At 45.7% G+C, this 24,546-nt stretch overlaps 2 protein-coding genes and 1 pseudogene across 3 annotated transcripts in view; 2 read left to right on the top strand and 1 right to left on the bottom strand.

The window, feature by feature from the left end:
- GPA33 (glycoprotein A33) overlaps window positions 1–10,660 on the bottom strand; it is a gene marked incomplete at its 3' end in the record, with an annotated part of 34,646 nt that extends 23,986 nt beyond the window's left edge. The window contains exons 1-2 of the mRNA XM_082612993.1: window positions 10,371–10,660; window positions 1,599–1,753 (exon numbers count right to left, since the gene is read on the bottom strand). Of these exons, the coding sequence (XP_082469119.1) occupies window positions 1,599–1,753; window positions 10,371–10,413 (198 nt within the window). The 5' untranslated portion in view covers window positions 10,414–10,660. The remainder of the gene's footprint in view (window positions 1–1,598; window positions 1,754–10,370) is intronic.
- Window positions 10,661–13,884: 3,224 nt separating this feature from the next.
- STYXL2 (serine/threonine/tyrosine interacting like 2) overlaps window positions 13,885–24,546 on the top strand; it is a gene marked incomplete at its 3' end in the record, with an annotated part of 31,239 nt that continues 20,577 nt past the window's right edge. The window contains exon 1 of the mRNA XM_082614613.1: window positions 13,885–13,997. Within this exon, the coding sequence (XP_082470739.1) occupies window positions 13,888–13,997 (110 nt within the window). The 5' untranslated portion in view covers window positions 13,885–13,887. The remainder of the gene's footprint in view (window positions 13,998–24,546) is intronic.
- LOC309800083 (dnaJ homolog subfamily C member 14-like) lies at window positions 18,651–21,478 on the top strand (annotated as a pseudogene). The gene is made up of 3 exons: window positions 18,651–20,667; window positions 20,758–21,056; window positions 21,277–21,478. The product of its transcript is annotated as a dnaJ homolog subfamily C member 14-like (transcript).

The following is a 24,546-nucleotide window of genomic DNA, read 5'->3' as shown; positions in this document are numbered from 1 at the left end:
TAAAGAAATGTGAATTTGATCAATAATGAGATACTTTTTCACTCATCAAATTGGCAAATATCAAATAGTTTAAGACTACTCTGTGTTAGAGAAATAGGTGCCTACACTGTTGTTGGTGAACATGAAGATTGGTCTGACATCCAATGAAAGCAATTTGACATTATTTATCCAAATTTTAAATTCACACAGCCTTTGACCCAGAAGTTCATTTTTAATAATTTATCTTATATATAAATATATATTTATAAATAATTACAATAATATTTAAAATATACCTAGAGACATATATATAAGGATATTTATTGCAGCATTATCTGTAGCAGCAAAATATAGGGAACAAACCAAATGTCCATCATTGGTACGTATAAAGCATTCATAAAATGTGATACTTAATGCAAATATTTTTTTTAAAATGAGGGTTTCCCTGGTGGCGCAGTGGTTGAGAGTCTGCCTGCCGATGCAGGGGACGCGGGTTCGTGCCCCGGTCCGGAAAGATCCCACATGCCGTGGAGCGGCTGGGCCCGTGAGCCATGGCCGCTGAGCCTGCGTGTCCGGAGCCTGTGCTCCGCAACGGGAGAGGCCACATTAGTGAGAGGGCCGCATACCGCAAAAAAAAAAAAAAAAAAAAAAAAAAAAACATAAAAACGAATGAAATAGTTATAAATGTACTGACATATGGAAAGAGTTCCAAGGTATATTAAGAGGAAAAAAAGCCAAGTGGAGGACAGTATGCATGTAGTTTATATAAACATACATATTCATATACATATATGTAAATATATGTCTATGTTTGTGTGTGCATGGTATACATGTGGAGCATCTATAGAAGTCCATCCCCAAATCTGTAATAGTGGTTGCCTTTGGTGAGGGGAATAGGGGACTGGGATTCTAGGGTCAAAAGTAGATGTATTTTCATGTGTGTGAATATATACATTCACATTTTCTTGAATTGGCATAAAGAATCATTGGAAGGATACACAAGAAGCTAAATCTTAGCCAAAAGCGATATTCACAATACTGAATGATTGTAGCAGAGATACCAATCAATCAGAATAAATGCTGCCCCCAAAGAACCAGTACCAGTGAAAATTAGCCTTGCTGGGGAGGACAGGGAGATAGAAGGATTAGGGTGTGGAAACTGGGTAGATGGGACAAGAGAGGCAGGGATAGGAATGAGACTTCTCAATGTACACTTTCATGATGTTTTAATTTTTAAGCCATGGGATTACTATCTATTCTGAAATAGAAAATAAAATCTTCCCGTAGTCCCCAAAAGAACCCAAACAGGAAAAAACTATAACAAAATTTGGCCTCAAGGGAGAGCGCTATGCTAATCAAAAGGAATGATACAGTTTAGGTCATTTGAGATTGACCAACAGAAAGATGTTTTGGCGAAGGTGACTCTTTCACACTACAGGTGGCATAATATGGCTCTCCCTGGGTCCAACATTCACTGCTCCCTCCCCACCCGTCCCAGCCTGGGCGCTAACGAGGTTTATTCAGCCTAACATTTATTGAATGGCTTTGTAGTGCTTATCCTCCAAGAGGTCATGGTCAGGTGGTACTCATGATGCTCCCAACTTTTTAAAGATCCTTACCGTATGACTCCTTAGAAGCTTGTCCCATTGGATAAATCCTTCTCGGTTGACAGAGGAAGTTTGGTAGGTGCATGGAAGGGTAACGCTCTTTCCCCGAGCAGCCCGAAGAACATCCTTTGGGGTTTCCACAGAGATGGCGTGGACAGTCACCCAGACTGGAAAGAAAGTGGGAAGTAACTGACATGGGCATTCATACTCATTGTCCACCGGACCTCTGAGGGAATGGCCAGTGATGCTCATGCAGCCACAGCTAGACACGCTACAACTGAGATCTCGGCCATGGCACACCAGCTGTTCTTCTCCAGGCCCGGGGTGAAGACAAACACGTGTACCTTGGTTCACCCTGTCCCCATCCCACAGCATCTCAACAAAGTTAATTGTGTTGTGTGATGGGTAAAATCCTGGCTTTGCACCTCAGCCCCACCTCTTACACACTGTGTAAACTTTTGTCAGCCTCAGATGTCATCCATAAAAAGGGACACTTGTATTCTCAGAGCTCTTGGGAGAATTAAATAAGATAATATGTATAAATGCTTTGCTTAATGCCTGGCACATAGAACGCTCTCAATAAATATTTCCCACCGTCTTTTTTGTTGTGATGATGATGATGATTTATTCATTTATTTAGCAAATATTTATGGAGTGCTTAAATATGGTAAGAAAGTTGATGAATAAGATTAAGTCAAGGTAAAGAGAGAGAGCGTTCTCCCAGGGGAATTTATTCTGTATAAGTTTATCAGAAAAAAGATGAGAAAAAGAGTGTGGCCACATCAGTATCTCTCATCACATACATTCTTCTTACCGTGTGACTTTGACTCTCCTCCATCAAGAGGTAGAGTCTATGTCCCCACCCCTTGGATCTGGGTGGACTTATGACTACAGTGTGAGTGACACCCATTTGGCAGAAGCTCTAGTAAATGGATTCCTTCCTATATAGTCTGGATACCCTTTAAACTGCTGATTTTTATGCTGTTTCCCAGGGTGGGCAATTTCGTACTCAGGCCCATCAGCAATATCCCTCCTTACTGCAGGTTGCTGTGTTGGGGATTGGGTTCCCATGGATACAACATGTCTCTCTTTCCTACCCATTTCTATGTTGTCCTTCTATGTGCAGTAGCTGTGTAATCAGCCCTCAGATCTTCCTCAGGAGGAATTGCTCTATATGTAGGTGTAGATTCGGTATGTCTGTGGGAGGAGGTGAGCTCAGTGTCTTTCTATGCAGCCATCTTGGGTCACTCCTGTACCAGTCCATATTTAATACACAACTTCTCTATGGCCATTTCAGGAAGTAGCATAGCATTGAGTTTAAATGCACAGGCTCCAGAGCTAGAATGCATCCATTGGAATTCCAGTTCCTTTATCTACTAAATGTATAACCTTGAGCAGTTTACATAAGCTCTCTGTGCCAGGGTCCTCACTTGAAAAATGGGTTGTTTGAAGATTAAATAACATGAAATGTGTACATTGTTTAGAATGATTCCTGACCCATAATCAGTGCTCAACATATGACAGTTACATTATGTATATGTGTGTTCAATATATTCTCTCTATATATATTCATATTGAATAACTTCCACTTCTCATCCCATAGTCTTTTGTTGAGGCACATCCTTAGAAGTTAATCACAAGAAATAACCGCCTACCACCACCATGGGGGAACTATCATAAAGGAATAATAATTACTAATGATTATAACTAAAGAATCGATCAATTTTAGAGACCATTACAAAAGCGAGTAAAAGTCATTTTATGTTAATTTGTGAGGGAAGAGACTGAAATGAATGGATGAGAAAGAACTCATAAAGAAAAAGAAAAAATCTTGAACAAGTATAGAACACTATTTACATGCTATTTGTAAACCTGAGAAGGATCTTTAAAGGCTGATCTGGTGCCCTGAGACACACTTACATTTTCCATAATCCTAGATGAGAATTTATCCTATGTTTAAGAACTTCACGCCAACAGCCATCACTGGAAATCCTCCACAGCTAATCAAATCCTTCTCACTGATTCAGTCAGTATCCTCTTTTTCTGACATCACTGGCAGCAAAGACATCTGGCTTAACTTCTCAATAATTTCCCATCATGAACTCAGAGGATTCTGATGTTTGCAATCACCGACTTTCTCACCCGCAGTTCTGTAATAAACTGTAATAAACCCAGTTCCTTTCCCCTCTTTCTATAGGCTGTTTATTAGCTCTGTGGCCCTCGTTTTTCTGTTCTGTGGAATCTTTGCATCCCACTCAGTGGATGAGACAAAACTACCAGGTGGGACATCTAATCCACCATCAGAAAACTCGGAAGTGCAGACGTTTGCTTCTAGAGCCTTCCAACAACCTCCCTTTCTACTTGTTTGTACAGATCTACATTGGGTATCTTCTTTCTAGTTGCCAGAACCCACCCTCTCCCCAGTAGTAGCAGTTCTCCCATCCTGTTGCTGCCGACAGCTGTGTCCCTCATGCTCCAGAGGTATTCTTTCTTTCCTGCTCCCTCCCCACTCTCCTTTTTTTCTCAAGGCTGAGTTCTTCTGATACTCACGGAAGACCATCCATCTGATAAGCCCATTCACTATAAGGTGTTAAAAACAAATAGTTCAGTGATGTGTTAACCTTCCCAAGGGTATACAAATTGTAGGAGCAGATGCTTTCACCTGCAAGGAAGGAATCAAAATCTCACAGCACAATAAGGGTTTGCTGAGGAAGAAATTTTAAGCACATACATTGTCCTAGAGAAAATGCCCAAAGGCTCTCAAGCAGAGTAGATGACTGTCCTGTGTGCCATGGGTACCACCCACGAGTACCTTCATCCTCGTACTCTCTCATGAGAGTTCATTACATACGGCAGAGTGGCCAAGAGCACAAACGCTGGAGCCAAACTGCCCAGGCTGTCATCCTCATTCTTAGTTTTCCTAGCTGTGTAACCTTGCACAACTTAATTAACTTCTCTGTGCCTCAGTTTCCTCGACTATAGAATGAGGATAATCATATTATCTAACTCCAGGTTGTTGTGAGGGTTGGATGAGAACATATTTAGCATGCACAACCTTCATCCTGGCACATAAGCAAGAACTATGCCAGCATTCTATACTGTCACATCCTTCTCCTCTGCCACACTGTTTCTCCTTCCTTTTCATATCCTCAGGGCTCAAAAAACCGCCTAACACTTAGGAGATGCTCAAGTAAGTGCTCCTGGACAGCAAACTGAATGAGTTCTAGAGAACTTAAGTTTAAAAGATGGGTAGGATTTGCAGCCAGAGAAACTTGGTTGAAGAACTTACCTTACACATTGCTAGAAAATGTCAAAAAAAATTAAATAAAGAAGAAAAGGAGCCCAGAGAGGGGATGACAAGTCTGCAAGTGGCCCCAGATGGAAATGGGAAAGGTCATTTAACCTCCCTAAGTGGGTGGGGTGTGAAGAGACAGCTTGAAGCCTCCAGGATTGCTTGTAAATAATTAAGCCTTGTTAAGAAGATAATAAAGTGTCTCTTGAGAGCTAACCAGAAAGCAATACATCCAAGGAGAATAATGAAATGCTCGATGGACGGGCGGCTTTAGGCGGACACAGCACATTATGGGAACCCTTGGGAAACTGGAAGGAATGCCTCCACTTGGCAAAATCCATTTGCTCAGAGAAACCACATTCTTAGTTAGAGAGGAGGTACCCGAGGCCAGAAGGGGCCCCTCGCACCCCAGCACTAGATACATGCTCTGACATTGAGAAAGCGCTGGTCTCTAGGGAAAGGGGTGCAGCTCACACACGCACGTGCGTGTTGGTTTGTCCTGCCCCCCACAAGGTGGGAATGACTCCTGGAGGCTCTCAGACTGGCAGATGGGGGAGGAGGGATGGAGAGGTGGGGAGGGGGGTTAGAACTCCATGGATGTTTGAGGAACTCTTTGGTCAACATGGATCTTTAGGAATCTATGAATTCCGGTCAATTTAATGAATATTTCCTAAGGCCCTAGTTTAGTACAAGGCCCTGGGAAAATGATCAGAGGCATCTTCACGCCCCACCTCCTCCAGGAATCCACCTGGACCATCCCAGCCCTTACTGGCTTCGCTGACGCGCTTCAGGGAGCATGTACCCCACGCACATGTCATTCTCATGTCAGTGTGGGTCTATGTGTGCGGGCCGTCTCTCCTCATCATATGGCAGCTCCTTCCATCAGGGTTTGTGTCTCAGACTTGTCTTGTACCCATCGCTTGCTAGTTCCCACCCCAAGGTATGTACACAGAGCTGGGTGCTAATACGACTTTATTGATTGAGTGGTTCATGACACAGTCCCTGCCTAGGAAGCAGTTAGCCAGCATCACTGTCAGCCAGCATCCTAATAGAGCCTAATTAAGTGTTGAGTGCAAATGATAAGGAGTTGGTGCCCTGGGCAGAGAGGGCTGCTCCAGGGACAGAATGATCTGGGAACAGAGACAAGCCCAGCAGGCAGGGAGGACATGGAGACAAAACCTGAGTGCTGGGCTTCCCTGGTGGCGCAGGTTGAGAGTCCGCCTGCCGATGCAGGGGACACAGGTTCGTGCCCCGGTCCGGGATGATCCCACATGCCGCGGAGCGGCTGGGCCCATGAGCCATGGCCGCGGAGCCTGAGCGTCCGGAGCCTGTGCTCCGCAACTGGAGAGGCCACAGCGGTGAGAGGCCCGCGTACCGCAAAAAAAAAAAAAGACCTGAGTGCTGCCAAGGTCGGGTAGTTTGAGGAGCAACTAAACTTTACCTCCAAGTCAAATATGTTCTCCACTGGCTGTCTCAACACTGAAATGCCCACTGCTGAGTGAAGGCGCTGAAGCCCCTGCTGAAACAGAAGTGCCCTCTGGGAGGGAGGGAAGACACAGTGAAGTGACTCTCTTCCTTTAACACGCAGGGCAAATCCATTTCCTTAATTAGCCCCTCTCATCCACCCATCCCTAGAAACGATGGGTAATGTTGATAGAAACAAATGCAATTAGGAAATTGAGGCTTGGAGAGAAGCAGGAGAGAGTAAGAAGGAAGGGAAGAGAGATAGGATAAGAGACGCTGAGAGTAAACCAGCTTTGCTGCCTGGTGAGGATCAAAAGGGTAGGTACTCATTCATTAACACCCACCCAGCAAATGGCTGCTGGATGCCCCTGTTCCAGGGACTCTGACAGACTCTGGGGACAAAATGGCAAGCAGAGACAGACACAGTTCCTGCGTTCATGGTGTCTGATCCTCTGCGTGAGTCAAATGATAATAAATACATAATCACAGAGGCAAATGTAAAACCACCATGGTAACAAGTGGTACACATTCAATGACACATTCAATGAGAGGCCCGTGTAGCGCAAAAAAAAAAAACCATATATATATAAATATTTATATATATTCTGACTCCCCAAAATCCGATGAGTCCTGGGGTCTATTTTCATCAACTTTGTTATGTTACTCTGCCCTGGACATCAGCAAAATTTAAGTTGTTACTGGGCAAGTTCAGATGAAGAACGGAAGTAGGGGGAAAGCCAGTACGACTTCTGGAACCCAACTTAAACTCCACCTCCTCCAGGAAGCCCTCCCTAATTTCCCTGCTCTTCCTCTGGCATCCTCTCCCGAGCCATGGTGGGGAGGGCCACCCAGCTGCTTTTACATCTGACCTTTGAAGGCCTTCATTGCTCACTAGTACATAGCAATGGCTATTTCACCCCTAAACATTTCCACTTGGCAAACACATGCCCGGAGCTAGCCCCCAGGCCCAGCATCCCCGGCCCCACTGCTCCAGCCCCTTCCCCTTAGTGTAAAGTATGGAGGCAAAGGTGATGAGCCCGTGGTGCCAGGCAGGGCAGCCTGGGAGGGTGGAGGGAATGGGGTGGGGGAAGAAGACACACTTTATCAGTGTGTCTGAACACAAACCCAAGAACTGGTTGAGCTGGATGAGTTCACCCAGGGGTCACATGCCTTCTCACAGGAAGAGGTGAAATGTACTGCTCCAGGCAGTTCACAGTTAAGTCCACATTTCAACCTAAGCTGGGTGCGCGTTTTGTTTTGTTCTGTTTTTTTCCCAAGCCCAAATCCCCTCTTTTGATTCATGCATGGGTTTTGGGTTGCAGCCAGACTACAGATGCGAGGGTGTGTACTGGGGTAGGGGAGGAGGCGGGGCATGGGGGAGACTTCTAGGCCCTATAGAAGAGGATCAGAGGTCACTGGCCCAGCCCAGAAAGGGTGGTCATTTCCTTTCAGCCTCCTACCCTCTGGGCTTGAAGCACATCCTTCCGGTCTGAATCTGATGGCTGAGACAGGTCCCTCATGACTGCAATCATTCCAGACCCCTCACTCCTGTGGTGCCTACACAAACTATGTGCTCAGTAAAGAGCTGTTTGGATGAAGGAATGAACCAAGTATGCCCTCTAACCTGATGACGAGGGCCCCTCTGCCCCAGTTAGATGGGCCTCCTGGCAGGGCCTTTGAGTTTGACCCAACCCTTCCCCAGCACTGGGCTATTCTCCAGCCAAGAGCTCCAAGGTCGTGTTTTGAGAGATGGGGCAAGAGGTGGAGCCTGGGGGCCTAGGAGAACCACCCTGGGCTGGCAGGCCAGCTGGCCTGGGGCTTGCCTGTAGGAGCTGAAAAGTGAGCTCTAACTCAGACCCTCCTCCATTCTGCTCCCCAGGCCTTGGGGCTCCCAAGTTTCCTGGTAGAACTCTTCACCTCTTCCTGTAACCAAGCAGGATTCCATGGGGACTTCCCAGGACAGACTCCTCTCCCCATGTCCTCTGCCTGTCTCTTGTTTGTAGAAAAGCTTTCATCTCCCACACCTCCCCTGAGTCACAAAAGTCTGGATCAAGAATTAATGCAAAGGGCTTCCCTGGTGGCGCAGTGGTTGAGAGTCCGCCTGCCAATGCAGGAGACACGGGTTCGTGCCCCGGTCCGCGAAGATCCCACATGCCGCGGAGCAGCTGGGCCCGTGAGCCATGGCCGCTGAGCCTGCACGTCTGGAGCCTGTGCTCCGCAACGGGAGAGGCCACAACAGTGAGAGGCCCGTGTACCGCAAAAAAAAAAAAAAAAAAAAAAAGAATTAATGCAAAAATAGCAGTTGGTCCAGGAGAAGTGATAAGAATTTAAATAGTAAATCAGCCATACTGCAGCCGCAGAATGTTTAGTTCTTCCCTGAAGTACCTAGATAGCAGTATCTGCTGCACATTTCCTGAGTTGTTTTACCGTTGCTAAAACCCCCAGAAAATGGAAGAAGTTAAGTACTGGATGACCATGAGTATGCAGCTCCCAGACCTATTGGAGCCTGAGGATTGGTGATGTTAACCCCTGTGACACCATCCTGTTACCTCACCATCAACCAATCAGAGAAATGTGCACCAGCTGTTCACATACCCTGTGACTCCCCTCCCTCGCCTTGCCTTTAAAAATGCTTCCCTGAAACCTATTGGGGAGTTTGGTTCTTTTGAGCATAAGCCACCTGTTCTCTTTGCATTGCCCTTGCGATAAAACTTTCTCTGCTCCAAACCCCGACATTTTGGTTTGTTTGGCTTCACTGTGCATGGGGCACACGAACTTGGATTCGACATGCCCCAGTTTTGCCAGATCCCTGAAGCCCACAACAATTTCTAATTGCAAGCTGACACAGAGAAAAACAAGTACTGTATCATATCACTTACACTTACACGTGGAATCTAAAAAATACAACAAACTAGTGAATAAAACAAAAACGAAGCAGACGCATAGCCATAGACGACAAACTAGTGGTTACCAGTGGGGAGAAGGAAGAGGGGAGGGGCAAGATTGGAGTAGGAGAAAAAAAGGGTTATTATGGGATTATATGAAATCATGTGTGTGAAGTTTTGCCAGTTGTAAAGCACTACAGAATTTAAAGAATCTTTCATTCAATGAGAAATAATATGTTTAGATTTAAAATGTGGCTGAATTTTAAAATAAATAAATAAATTGCAAGCTGATGAGATTCTCAGCATGTTCAAATACACTGAATTAAAGATAATCCTAAAATCCCCCCAACCCCCATCTCTCAACTTCCTTGCTCATTCTACTTCCCGTCGGTGCCCAGGACTCTAACGCCAAGACCTTCACCCTAACCCTTAGCACTCTGTGGGTCCTCACACAATGACTTTGCTATTTAGCACTTGATTTGGAGTCTACCATTATATCAGCGAATGTCTGGTTTTCATTTTGTGGGGTTTCCATGGGGTTTCCCCATGTTTTGAGTTTGCAGTGACCAGAGTATCAAGAGAACTAAAGGGCTTTGGCCTTTGGAAAGGGTCGTTCTATTTCTAACTGGCTGTTTTTCGAAGGGTTTGAGTCTTCTCTTGCTCTGTAAATGATATTGGGTAAGTGGCAGCCTTTCCCTGCCTCAGTTTTCCTATATGTGATAACAGATGTTATCACTCTCACCATTGCCTCTTTCTCTGGTTTTAAGGCGATGATTAAAATCTCAGGTAGTGAACACAAATCCTGGATCCACACATCCTGGTTTTTCTGGGACAATCCTGATTTTAAATATTTTTGTCCCAATTGTCAGATCTTACGTCTGATCTGATGATCTGATTTGGGATCAGAAAATATAGTTTTGAGAGTATTATGAATTCCAGAAATGGGCTGGAATCTTAGTTACTAATATGAGAATAAAAAACATTCTGATTCTGGGTGCTGGCCTGGAACCTGCTTTTTGAACGACAGACGTGTCATTCTGCCCAGCAGGAATACAACTGTGTCATTGGAGGCCCTCCCTGGTGGGGCTCTGGGAGACCCTCAGCATTCAGCCCCTGTCTCACCCACCCCTGGGCACTACTCACCTGCACAGAGCATCCACAGCACGGGCTGCGTCTTCCCCTCCATGGTCTTGCGTCTTCTCTGCCCCGAGTCCAGCCTGGCGCTGGTGGGCCCCTGACTTTAACGAGTCCGGGCTGACTGGTTAAAGCTACGACAGCCTCTGGCCCAGTCCAGACTTCAATCCCTGTGGTTTCTCCCTTCCTGTCTACCTTTGCCCAGTCTGGTCCCCATGGCCCACCCCTCGGCTGGACTGACAGGTGAGCTCACCTGTGGGACTGGACTGCTCCACCCACTTAACCAAAGGCCGCAGAGGGAACATTCTCCACCTTCTCAGTTACCTCCCCTGCCTTCTCTCCACCTAGCAGGTGGGCAAAGTCCTGAGCTTCTCACTATCACGTGGGCTTCACCTATAAGGGACAGGAAGTTGCCGCCTCGTAATATGAAGGGAAATGATCTCAGAGGAAGGGTTTCAAAGCCAATAAAAGAAGGGTGTTAGTCACAATTGCTGAAATACTTCAAGGCATAATACGATCTGTTAATCTACTTCCCTTCCTGGTCTACCTCACCACCATGCTAGAGACACAGTCATGAGGAAGACCGGAAATCTCTACCCCCAGAGAACTATTAATCTGGTCAGGGAGGAAGATAGTATACAAGCAACCAAGATAGTCAGAAATACAGTGACCATTTCGTCTCAGTTTGCTTGGAACTCTCCCAGTTTTAAAACAGAAGGTCCTATGTCCCAGGAATGTCTCCATCCCAGGCAAACTGGGATGGCTGGTCACCCTACTTAAAGAGTGCCAGTGTTATGGGGAGCGTGACCTGGGAAATGACATAGATAATGAAATTGGGGCAGTGGAAGGGGTTCCACCTTAGACCTGGGTGATCAGAACGAAATGAGTATTATGATTCTCTATTTTACAAACAGGCTTCTAAGTCTCAAAGAAGTTAAATGGATTCTCCAAGGTCACATAGCTAAGAAGTGGTTTTCTGATTTCTAGTCCACCAGGCTAGGGACCCAGATGTCACCCTCTGTGAGTTCTGGGGTGGTGAGTAAGGGTTTAAAGGGTATAAAGAAGACAGAAGCCCTCTGTCCTCTCTCCTCCTATGCGGTCCCCTCTTTATCTGCTGCCTCTCTTAGGTGTGTTGGCTCTCCATCTTTCCCCCACCTCCCACCCACCTTCTTCTTCCCTATGCTGGGGGTCTGTCGTCTTAAGCCTCGTCCTGACTGATGCCATCCTTCAGTCCTCTGCCCCATTCCCATCCTCTCTCCATCCCTCCCTCCTTCATCCCACCTCTTTCTCATACCACCTTTCATCTCCATGGAACCTTGAAGTCTGGAGGTGAATTGAACTCCCATGGTTACTCAGTGGTGGTCATTCTTCCATTCTTCAACAGACACTCACTGAGGCCCTATTTGACACCCAGGACAGGGGTTTGGCCATTGGTGATGCCATGTGCCTCCTCAGAGATGCCTTCCTGGACCACTCTATCCAAAGCAGCCCCCATCTCAGCTTTGCCAAGTTTCTGCACACACAACCCTGTTTTCTTTCTTCAAAGCTCTAACCACTATATGAAACTAATTTTTGCTACCCCAAAACTTTTTCCATGCCAACCCCTCTGGAATTCCTTCCCCCCACCATATCTGCTGTTGTAATCCAACATGTGCTTTCAAGGCCAGCTCATGTATTATCTGTTCTTTCATGAAGCCTTCCCTGACTTCTTCAGCCAGGAGGGCTCTCTCCCTCCTTTGAACTCACACAGCACCCTGGATCTCTCTTGGGATACTAACTAACTACACTCTGCCTTCTGCTTGAGTTATTTTTGGTCTGTGTCTTATCCCTCCTAATAAACTGTGAGCTCATTCATTTCTTCAGCCAATTGTTATTGTGCCAAACATTGTTCCACCTAGCTGGGAAGAAGCACCATTTTAATTCCACCATGTTCCACATGTTCCACCATGTAATTGTGTGTCTTACTAACTTTGATCAAGTATAGAGCCTGATGCATAATAGATATCAGTAGATATTTGTGAATGGGTAGACAAATGGGTGAATGGATGGATGGAGGAATTGGGTCATTATAGAATGTGTGGGGTGAGGGAGTGAACTATTGGGTTCTTGGACTTTGCTTTGATCGTAATGATGGTGGGAATTGGTGGAGTGGAGTAGGGTGGGTTATGAGCACATTTGAAGTTTAAGAAGCTCATGGAAAGTTTATATCACCCGGGGCTGCCAACTGACCATCACCATGGGAGGTGAATGTGGGGCAGGGGTTGGGAAAGGGGAGCACAGCTGTCCAGTTCAGAATCCAGAGTCATCTCTGTCCAAAGAAATGGAGCCCTGGTCACGAGAAATGACTACCCTTTAGTCTCACCATGATGCTCTCCCAACATCTATCAGAGGACCCTCCCCATTCCATATATCTGGTATTTTTTTCCCAACCCCTTCTGTGCTGACATGGGGTTAAAGTACAATTTATTGTATTCTCCTAGATCTTTGGCTTTAGATTATCTTCAGGAAGCACTTTGAATAGCAGCCCCAGGCTGGAAGGCATGGAGAGAGAGCCCAAATCAACTTTTTCTTTAGGCCTCTCTATGAAGAATGAACCTCTCCCAACTCTGCTGCTCATGTCAGCGTCCAGAAAATCAGCCAGGAGGGAAAGAGTTAAGTGGGGCCTGCTTTCGGGTCTGGGTCCTGAGCCTGCATTCCTTCCTCCCAGAGATCTGCCAGGCTGTGGGACCAGAGGTTAAATTTAGAAGCTGGCTAGGGTTTCCTGTGAACAGCTGTCCTGCCCCTCAGAGAAGGAACACTGGAGAGGGGAGGTCGGTCCCTCTCACTGATCGGAGCTTCTGGCCATTTCGTCTGGGTCCCTCAGCCCTTGGGTGGCTGCCCCTTGGTGTGGAGATACAGGCAGATCAGCGGTGAGTGTGCTTCTCCCTTCATTTTGTCCTGTGAGCCCAGGACTTACAAACAAAGGGGCAGCAGCTCTGCCCTGAGTTTCAGGGACCAGCCATGTCTGGGACCAGGTCCTGGGGGATCTCATATTCCTTAATAGGCTGTGGGATGGCGCCTGAGCCAAAGGTAGTGGCTCCTGTGGCCTTGGTTAGAGACGCTGAAGAAGGCGTCTTCCCGGTAAAGACAAAAGATGTGTGTGTGTATGTGTGTGTGTGTGTGTATGAAAGAGAGAGAGAGAGATAGGGAGAGAGAGAGGCAAATTTCTGGTTCCCCTCACTGCTTTCTTGCTGGCATCTGTGGAAGGAGCCAAGTTGTCACTTCTTAAGTCTTGCGACTCCAAGGTGGGCTGTTCACACGGCTGGGGTGTGCATCTTGGTGTCCTGATAACAGTAGCTGGATCAAGTCTGACTGGGTTTTCCTCATGGGTGATTTCCCCACCAGACTATTAACAGTTGGTGACTTTCCCATTCCTAGTTCCACTGAGGTGACATCACTGACACACCCTTTCCCCCAACAAAACCTCCAGAATCAGGTTTTCTAACTGCCCTTTTCATGCCAAACCTACAGAGGCTGACAGGCTGTCATGGCAACAAGTGGGGACCCAGAAGAGGAGCAGGTAGTCCCAAGTGAAGAGGATGAAGCCAATATGAGAGCCGTGCAGGCTCGGTACCTCCGGAGCCCCTCCCCCAGCCAGTAAGTGTGCACTTGCTGAGTTCTGCATCCCTCCAACCATGGCGGAGGTGGGCTAGGGAGCATGATGACAAGTGGGCCCCAGGGAGCCTGCAGCCACCACCTTAAATTCACTCATTCAGCAAACACTGTTGAGTACTTTTTATGTGTCATATTTTCTGGAGGAAGCAAACATGCACACAAACTCACTGCAACATGGCATGGTAAGTGCTAGGATTAGCATGCCTAGGGTCTAGTGGTGGGGTGGGGGTGAGTGGGGGGCGGGCAGGGAAAGGAACACCTGGGCTTGGAATTGTCATAGGAGGCTTCCTGGAGGAGATGATGCTGGGCTTGAACCTCAAAGGATGAGTAGGAGTCTGGCAGTTCTCCCTCGATGATAGAGCTTGAGTTCCTAAGACTGAGGTTGGAAATGGAGATGGTAGACCACAGATCTAGTTGCTTTATTTTTTCTGTTTTCTGTTTGTTTGTTTGTTTGTTTGTGTCATGTGGGTTCTTAGTTCCCCAACCAGGGATCAAACCCATGCACGGAATCTTAACCACTGGACCACCAGGGAAGGGTAGACCATAGATCATAGATAAGAGAACGCATCAGGACAGGAAGAGGACCCTAGGACATCAGATCCTAGTACTAAGATAATTTTGTATCTGTGATCAAGCTGTGTCTTTCAAACTGGGATTTGTGCATGCCTGGGGGTAAGTGGCAGTGTGCCCAGGGGTAGATGACCACATGCATCTTCCTGGAGGGTCTTTTTTATTTTGTGACAAGTAATTTTAAGGTTTCTTTTACATAAAATCACTGAGGATATATGATGACATAGAATAAAAAATTTGTGTAAAATTTTAAGAAAAATATAAGGCGTCAAAGAAATGCTTAATTGCCTGCTAAAGCAGTAGTGTATGTGCCTATCCTTTTTCTTCTGCCATAAATAATAGTAGGGGATCTGACTTCTAATCTTAGCTCTGTCACTAAATTTATGTGACGAACCACTTTAATTCTTGAGTCTATGCCTCCTTACCTAGAAAAGGGGAAGCAAAGACTCAGAATATCTCAAGGTAACATTACATCAGAGTAGCTCTGATTCTGCTTGACTTTCCTTTTCCTCATGTCTCCTGGGGCCTTGCTGGCTCCTGTTTCTCAGGACTCAAACAGTCTTCCCCTTTGGAGTGAAATGGGAGCAAAGGCAGGCGCTCATCACCCAGGGGCCAAGGCACTTTGTCCAAATGGAGCTTGGGGACTTTTACTTTAAAATTGAGCCTTATGTTCTACTTAGAAAAACTGTTAGGATTGAGAGATTAAAATGTAGCCCTTCCCTCTCTACACTCCCAGACAAGGCAGAGGTAGTGTGCGGTCACTCAGGGTAGGCGATGGCTTCGTGTAGTAGTTAGGGTAATGCCAGCTGTAATAGCAAACGGACATTTCTTTCTCACTCACATACATTTCAGAACAGGTACCTGAGCAATGATTCAGGAACTGAGGCTCCTTCTATCTTGTAGATCCTCCATTTTAAGGCCCGACTTCTAAAGTCACTGTGTTCGTCAGCACCAAGACAAAATGGAGAAGTGCACGAAGAATCTCTTGGGAGGTTTTTATGGGCCAGGCCTGAAAACGGCCATTTTGCTTCTGCTCGTATTCCATTGGCTGGACCTCAGCAAGGCCATGCTTTCTTGTAAGGGAGGACGGGAAATGAGGTCCTTGAGCCCAGGGAAAAGAAGTGGGTTTGTTAACACACAGCAGTCACAGCCCCAGTAACCCCTTTAGGCAGTTAATATTCGTGTTTCCTTTAATCCCACTCATAGAGCACACTTATTGCCTCCCCAGGGAGACAGACTCAAATCCCATTTACCAACTGCTGCAAAGTTCAAAGGCTAGGTTCTCTGGAGGGTATGCCTCCTCCCCGTCAGGGCTGAATGCAGCTCCTCTTGGTCTGACCAGGATGACTGCAAAGAAACAACAACAAAAACAAAAACAAAACTCCATAGGATCAAAGGAGGAGTGGGAGATACGGCAGCCATCGGTCCATATAATTAATGAGGCTGTTGAGTGTCTTTGCCCCAGAAGTGGGGAGACCTCCTAGCTGTGACTTTGATGTGGCCCTTGGGGTGGAATTCCTTTGTCTGCTGTTCTCTGGGGTTTCCAGCTTCATCCCCTGAGGCTTTTTCCTTGTCTGTTATTCTCCACAGCCACATCTGAAGCGAGGTTGGAGAGGGTGTCTTCCTTGAAGGCTGTATAGCTTTTACAGACTTGTCCTGCTTTATGGAAACTTGGGGGTCCAAGGGCTGTTTTAAGGTTTATACCACCCAAAGGCCTTTTTTTTTTTTCAAAGGCTTTTTAAGCCTCATGGTTTCTTGGAAAATGTGATCTCTTCAAAAATGTAATTGGTTTCTGATCTACAGAGACCAGACTACTCCATGTGCCAGAAACCACACCCATAGTTCTTTCCCATAGATATAATCTTCAATCCTAATTTATTTCTTTGCTTTCTTGTCTTCATGTTTCACTCTCAGCTTAATGACAGGTATCTTGAGAGATTATCTGAAACTTTACATTTGAGAGGGAAGTTCAGGATGCATTTGTAATTTCTAGTATAATTGTTAAAAGTTATTTAGAATGTATAGCCAACCAGCTAATGAGGGGAGGATGCGATAATAAAATATATAATCAATCCAAAAGAAGTCAAGAGAGGAGAGAAAAAATAATATAGAAAAAGAATAATAAATAATAAGAAAATAGATGGATGGAAGATTTAAACCCAAATATATAAGTAATTAAGCATAAATAGACTTAAATATTGCAATTAAAAGAAAAAAATTGTCAGACAATTTTTTTACAAGCCTACACACTTTTTACAAGAGATACACCTTAAAAATAAAGATGTACAGGGCTTCCCTGGTGGCACAGTGGTTGGGAGTCCGCCTGCCGATGCAGGGGACACGGGTTCATGCCCTGGTCTGGGAAGATCCCACATGCCACGGAGCGGCTGGGCCCGTGAGCCATGGCCGCTGAGCTTGCACGTCCGGAGCCTGTGCTCCACTACATGAGAGGCCACAACAGTGAGAGGCCTGCGTACCGCAAAAAACAAAAAACAAAAAACAAACAAACAAAAAAATAAAGATGTACAAAGGTTAACAGAGGTTAGAAAACTTATACTACACTGTTCTGGTTACTATTGCTCATAACTTCAAAACTTAGTGGCATAAAACAACCATTTTATTATGTTCACAATCTGGAACCTGGACAAGGCACAGTAGTGTGGCTTGTTTGCTTCAAGATGTCTGGGGCCTCAGCTGGAAAGACTTGGAGACTGGGGGTGACTCAGCAGCTGGGGACTGGTGTCATAGAGGCATCCTCATATATTTGGCCTCATGTCAGGACCTCAGCTAGGCAATTGGCCTGAACACCTAACATGGTCTTTCCATATGATCTCTCCGTGTGGGCCAGTGTGGGCTTTCTCAGAGCCTGGGAGCTAAATTCCAAGAAAACAGGACAGAAGTGCATTGATTTTCATGATCCAGCCTCAGAAGTCACATGAAGGACCACAAAGGTTCAAAAGGAGGCAACATAGTCTCCACCATTCCACTGAAGGAGTATCAAGGTCACAGAGTAAAGAGAGCATGTGGGATGGGGATACATTGTGGCCAACTTTGGAAAGTATCAGCCGCCATAATCTCAAACACTAATGGAAAGCAAGCCAGTGAAGTGATTTATCGATATAAGACAAAGAAAACTTTAGGGTAAGCATTACTGGGGACAAAGAGAGATGTTTCCTAATAAGTTAAGGTTCAATTCACCATATAATAGATATATTCATTTTAAATTTCTATGATCTGATAAAGTAGCCTCAAAATACATAAAGCAAAAAATTGACAGAACTGAAGAAAAAAATAGAATTCACAATCTTAGTCAAATGTACATTTTTAAAAACACAACCTCAGCAACTGATAAAATGAGGCAAAAACAAAATCATCAAGAATATAAGATATGTAAACAAAACAATAAACAAAATTAACCTAATTGGCATTTATAGAACATGTACCCAGCAACTGCAGGATATAGATTCTTATCATGTGTACTTGGAATTTTTACCAAAAAGATCATGCACTGGGCCATACATATATCAACAAATTTTTAATGCTTGAAATCATACAAAACATGTTCTCTGACCTTTGCAGAAGTAAGCTAGAAATCACTAAAAACAAAAATATACAATAGAAATTCCAAGAGTTTTCATCCAAGAGAGCAGGACGGAAGTGCATAGATTTTCATGACCTAGCTTTAGAAGTCACATGAAGGACCACAAAAGTTCAAAAGGAGGCAGCATAGGCTGCTCCACCACTCTATTGAAGAAGTATCAAGGTGACACTGTAAAGAGAGCAAGTTGGATGGGATATATTGACATATATGGATAACAGAAATTCAAATTAAATACTATTTAATTTGATACTGTACTATTATTTGATACTAATACTATTTACCACAGTTCAATACTACTCCATACTCATCAGACTGCCTAAAATTTAAAGGCCAACAAGAGCAAACATTAATGAGGATGTGAAACAATCAGGACTCTCCTGTTCATTGATGGTAAGAGTGTAAATTAGTATAACCATTTGGAAAACTATTTCATAGTATCTAAACACGTGCTTGTCCTATGACCCAGCAGGCTCACTCCTGATACATACCTAACAGAAGTAAGTACATATGTGCACCAGAAGAGAAGTACTAATACTAGAATGTTTTAGCAGCTAACAGTCATTAAGAATATAGAATGTTGGGCTTCCCTGGTGGCACAGTGGTTGAGAGTCCACCTGCCGATGCAGGGGACACGGGTTCGTGCCCCAGTCCAGGAGGATTCCACATGCCGCGGAGCAGCTGGGCCCATGAGCCATGGCCGCTGAGCCTGCGCATCCGGAGCCTGTGCTCTGCAATGGGAGAGGCCACAACAGTGAGAGGCCCGTGTACCGCAAAAAAAAAAAAAAAAAGAATATAGACTGTTTAGAGAGAGTGAACGGGAGGCGGAGCCGGGGGAGCTGCTCTTGTAGCACCCCTGGCCCTTGGCCCAGCTGCTCGAGGGGAGAGGAGTTACCGCCGCTCTTCGGCCTCAGAACTTACCATGATAGCTGTGACCTAAAATCCTCAGGAAGCCCTGGGGTCACAGCCCAGAAGCACCCCGGAGAAGGAGGGTTGTGTGGAGCCCACCACGGTGGTGGTGCCTCCCTCAGGACTTTAGGACCCTCTGTGGACCCTGAAATACTTTCATTCTCAGGACTCACGGACTCGGCTGGGCCTGCCCCTAATGGTACCCGCTGCCTCACAGCGCACTCTAGTCCTAAGTACACACAGCTCCCAAATCCAGCCCACTGGTCAGATCCAAGCCATGGCCCTCCAAGGGGTCCAGGACCCCCTAGGGATGGAGAGGACCTTGATCAGAGTGAGGCATCTTCAGAAGAGTCAGGAGTGGACCCTGGTCCACTCTCAAGAGAGAATAAGGCTGGGTACCAGGAGGATGGGAACCCTTCTTTTCTTTCCATTCCACCTGCTTGTAACTGCCAGGGAACCCCTGGAATCCCTGAAAGGCCTTACTCTGAGGGAGGAGATAGCTCTTCTAGCAACTTTTGCCACCACTGTACCTCTCCAGCTTTGGGGGAAGACGAAGAGTTGGAAGAGGAGTATGATGAGGAGGAACGTCTTAAGTTTCCCAGTGATTTTCCACGCGTGCCCAGTGGAAAGAAACCTGCAGCCCGGAGACAACGGCACCACATCCCAGCCAAGGAGGATACTCGGGAGGGTGGATGCAGAGATCTCAGGTCCCCTGGTCGACATCGTCTGGGTCGGAAACGGAGTCGGGCAGATAGCACAGAGGACTGGAATTGTGGGGGGCAGAAGAACTGCGTCACCTTGGACAGGCGGGCTTCTGGTGGCTGATCGAACTGCTGGTATTAGAGGGGAGTACGTGGAAACTTGTGGCCATCTCATCTATGCATGCAGGCAGCTGAAAGGCAGTGATCTGGACCTTTTTTGGGTCTGGGTGGGAGTCTGGGCAGGGCAGCTGGGGGGTGGGGCCCAGGTAATGTTCCAGTTTCTGAGCCAAGGGTTTTCCTATGGGGCAGGGCTATTCACCCGTTTTCTTAGGCTACTGGGTGCTTTGCTGCTCTTGACTCTGGCCCTTTTGTTGGGCTGTCTACAGTTGGGCTGGTGGTTTCTGGTAGGACTGAGTGACCAGTTAGGCTGGAGGGGTAAAGCCACCTGGTTCTTCTCTTGTTTGGCTTCTCCCACCTGACCGTGGTGCCTGATTCTGCTGAGAGATAGCAGGCCGTGACAGCAGCTGGTAAGAATAGTTCAGCGGGGTTGGCTGGAGTTGCCTTGGGTCAAGCAGAGGACCCATAGGCAGGGGAATGCACCTGTAGCTAGTGGTCACTACTGCCAGCCTGAAGAGGAAGCGGCTCGACTGTTGACCATGGCTGGGGCTCCTGAGGATGAGCTAAACCCTTTTCATGTGTTGGGGGTTGAAGCCACAGCATCAGACGTTGAACTGATGGTTCATCCTGACAAAAATAATCATCCCTGGGCTGAGGAGGCCGTCAAGGTTTTGCGGGCAGCTTGGGACATTGTCAGCAACCCTGAAAGATGGAAGGAATATGAGATGAAGCAAATGGCAGAGAATGAGCTGAGCCGGTCAGTGAATGAATTTCTGTCCAAGCTGCAGGATGACCTCAGAGAAGCAATGAATACTAGGATGTGCAGCCGATGCCAGGGATAGCATAGGAGGTTTGAAATGTACCGGGAACCTGAGAGTGCCAGATACTGTGCTGAGTAGTAATAGGCTGCATCTTGCTGAGGAAGGAGACTTTTGGGCAGAGTCAAGCATGTTGGGCCTCAAGATCATCTACTTTGCGCTGATGGATGGAAAGGTGTATGACATCACAGAGTGGGCTGGATGCCAGCGTGTGGGAATCTCCCCAGATACCCGCAGAGTCCCCTATCACATCTCTTTTGGTTCACAGATGCCAGGCACCAGTGAGAGGCAGGGGGCTACTCCAGATGCCCCTCCTGCTGACCTTCAGGATTTCTTCTTTTTTTTTTTTTTTTGTGGTACGCGGGCCTCTCACTGTTGTGGCCTCTCCCATTGCGGAGCACAGGCTCCGGACGTGCAGGCTCAGCGGCCATGGCTCACGGGCCCAGCCGCTCCGCGGCATGTGGGATCTTCCTGGACTGGGGCACTAATCCGTGTCCTCTGCATCAGCAGGCAGACTCTCAACCACTGCGCCACCAGGGAAGCCCCAGAATTTCCTGAGCCGGATCTTTCAAGTACCCCCAGGCCAGATGCCCAATGGGAACTTCTTTGCAGCTCCTCAGCCGGGCCCTGGGGCCACTGCAGCCTCCAAGCCCAACAGCGCAGTACCCAAGGGAGAAGCCAAACCGAAATGGTGGGAGAAAGTGACGAGGCCCTTCCAGTGCTGACACCCCTTCTCTTTCCTCAAATCAATGTCAGGGAGTCAAAAGGGCTGTGTACAGCACAAGATGGAGTTTGATTTATTTATTTATTTATTTATTTTTAGCTGTACGCGGGCCTCTCACTGCTGTGGCCTCTCCCGTTGCGGAGCACAGGCTCCGGACACACAGGCTCCGCGGCCATGGCTCGCGGGCCCAGCCGCTCCGCGGCATGTGGGATCCTCCGGGATCGGGGCACGAACCCGTGTCCCCTGCATCGGCAGGCGGACTCCCAACCACTGCGCCACCAGGGAAGCCCTTGATTTATTTTTAAATATTTTAAAAAGGGAAAATTTTAAGCTCAGATTGTTCACTCAGTACTTACAGGAAGCTCTGGAACCACTCTCCCTCTTCTACCAGCACCCGGGAACTGAATCTTGTCTTCTGACAATACCAAAGAAATAGGGGGTGGCTAGAACAAAGAACCTAGGGCCTGGACCTGTGCTGGATGATCTCTCCCATAGTAGTGTGGAAACTGGGCATTTCCCTGGGGTCTGTTTGCCTTTGTCTTGTCTTTTGCTTCTACAGCAGATGACACTTTCCCCCCTCTTAAAAAAAAAAAGAATATAGAATGTTTAAACAACATGATAAACTGTCCAATTAACAGTAGGCTAGATAAATAAGTCTGGTATATAATTTGAATACTGCCCTAGGGAATAGGCATTTTATTAAGTGCCTATCACTTCGATGTGATTGAGCTGCTCAGATTATTGGTTGGGGAGGGCAGTGAGTGAGAGCTGGCTGTGAAGGTGGAAGGCGGGTCACTGCAGGGAGGACCAATTCTGCTGGTGTCAGAGTTGCATGTAAAGTGAGCCTGCCAAAGAATGAAAGCATTTATTAATAGAGACTTTCTAACAGCATTCAGTCCTTAGCCCTTCCAGCTGCCAGTCCCCTTCCTAGACAAAAACAGGCTCAACCTGAAAGCCCCACTTACATGCTGAGCTCCCTAAAAGCATGGTCCCACATACAGATCAAAGTTTCTCTGGGTTCCTAGTGACTCTTCCTGAATCCTATCCGTTTTGATGTCCTTCTCGGTTTGTGTACAGTATACTCCTTAGCAACTGGTTTTTAGAAGCTGATCCCAAATTGGCTAGCCCTTTTCAGAAATGTTTAAGGAAGGCAAACACACAGTAACACTTTACGGACATCCCTTCCTGCAATTATCATCATAAAATCTGAGGTTATAAACAGTTGCATTGACTTTTGAGTCATCATCCAATCAATCCCACTGCATTACACAGAACCAGGCTTAAGCCAGCCCAGATGATTGAGTCTACAGTATCTTTAAAAATGAAAAGATAACCCACAGGCTGGGAGACAAAAATTGCAAATCACATATCTGATAAAGAATTTGTACCCAAAATATACATTAAAAAAAATCTCAAAACCCAATAAAAAAGAAACAACTCAGTTTAAAAATGGACAAAAGATTTGAACAGATACTTCACCAAAGAAGATACATGGAAGGCAAATAAACACAAGAAAAGATGCTCAAAAGTCTTTGTCATTAGGGAAATGCAAATGAAAACCACCTTGAGGTACCATTACATACATACTTATTAGAATATGTAAAATTAAAAAGACTGACCATATCAAACATTGGTGAGAATGTGGAGGACTTGGAACAATCCCACTGCTGGTGGGAATGTAAAATGGTACAACCATTTTATAAACGGTTAGTTTCTTTAATAGTTAAACATACAGCTCCCTGAACACACACCTCTATCTATATGATTCAGTCATTCTACTCCTAGGTATTTACCCAAAAGAAATTAAAGCCTATGTCCATACAAAGACTTGTACATGAATGTTCATAGCAGCTTTATTTGTAGTAGCCTGAAACAACCCAAATGTCCATCAACAAGTGAATGGATAAATATACTGTGGTGTATTTACTCACTGGAATACTATTCAGCAGTAAAAAGGAATGAATTATTGATTCATACAACAACATGGATGAATCTAAAAATAATTATGCTCAGTGAAAGCAGTCAGACAAAAAAGAGTACATATGATTCAATTTACAGAAAATTCTAGAAAATGCAAATGAATCTCTGTAGTGAGAGAAAGCAGATCAGTGGTTGCCTAAAGAGTACAAGGCAGGGAGGGGGTAAAGGGAGGTCTCACAAAGGGACATGAGGAAACTCTGGGGGGATGATGGCTATCACAGTCTTGATTGTGGTGATGGTTTCACAGGTGGATACTTATGTCAAACCTTACCAATCTGCATATTTTAAATATGTGCTGCATGTATAACAATTATACCTCAGATAAAGCTGTGGTGTTTTTTAAAGGTATGAAAAGAGAAATAAAACTCTCTTCTAGAAGGCAGTATGGTGATGTGACATGGGAAGAATGTAAATGGTGTAATTGAGGCCAAAATTCAGGTCAGCTCTGTTCTCCCACTTACTAGCCATGAGAGCTTACATAAGTTAGTCATAAAATTGGAATACCAGATTTACCCAGTAGTAGAAATAAAACAATATAAGATAACATATATTATTTATAATATATATTACATAAAATATATAATATACATGATTACAATATAACATATAGATAGGCATATTAGGTATTTGATAAATGGTGATCCTCTTCCCTTTACCCTCCAGAGAAAGATATTTGACCACTATATTTTTTCGGTAACTCATCAAGAAGTTTTTATTTCACCAGAGTCCCACACACTGTAGTTAAAACATCATGTTTCTCTAAGCCTGCCCCAAGCAAATACTGTATTCTGAGCAACTGATCATTACCCGAGTCTGAACAATCCACCCTGTATTTAATAAGTGCCTGAAATTCCATCCTTCTTGTTTTATCTCTTTAGCTAAAGGCTTGAGCCTTTTTAAAATTAAATTATGCACTGAGTCAGCAAATATCCCACCAGCAGACACTCAGTGCTAGTTTCTTAGGGCTACGGTAGCAAATTAGTACAAATTGAGTGGCTTAAAAACAATAGAAATATATTCTCTTGCAGTTTTGGAGGCCAGAGTCTGAGATCCAGGTGTTGGCAGGGACGCCCTCCCTCCAAAGGCTCCAGGGAAGACTCTGTCCTTGTGTCTC

Source organism: Mesoplodon mirus (assembly GCF_964341445.2).
Source record: "Mesoplodon mirus genome assembly, chromosome: 3".
Classification (NCBI taxonomy): domain Eukaryota; kingdom Metazoa; phylum Chordata; class Mammalia; order Artiodactyla; family Ziphiidae; genus Mesoplodon; species Mesoplodon mirus.
This window is presented reverse-complemented; position numbering and strand designations above follow the sequence as displayed.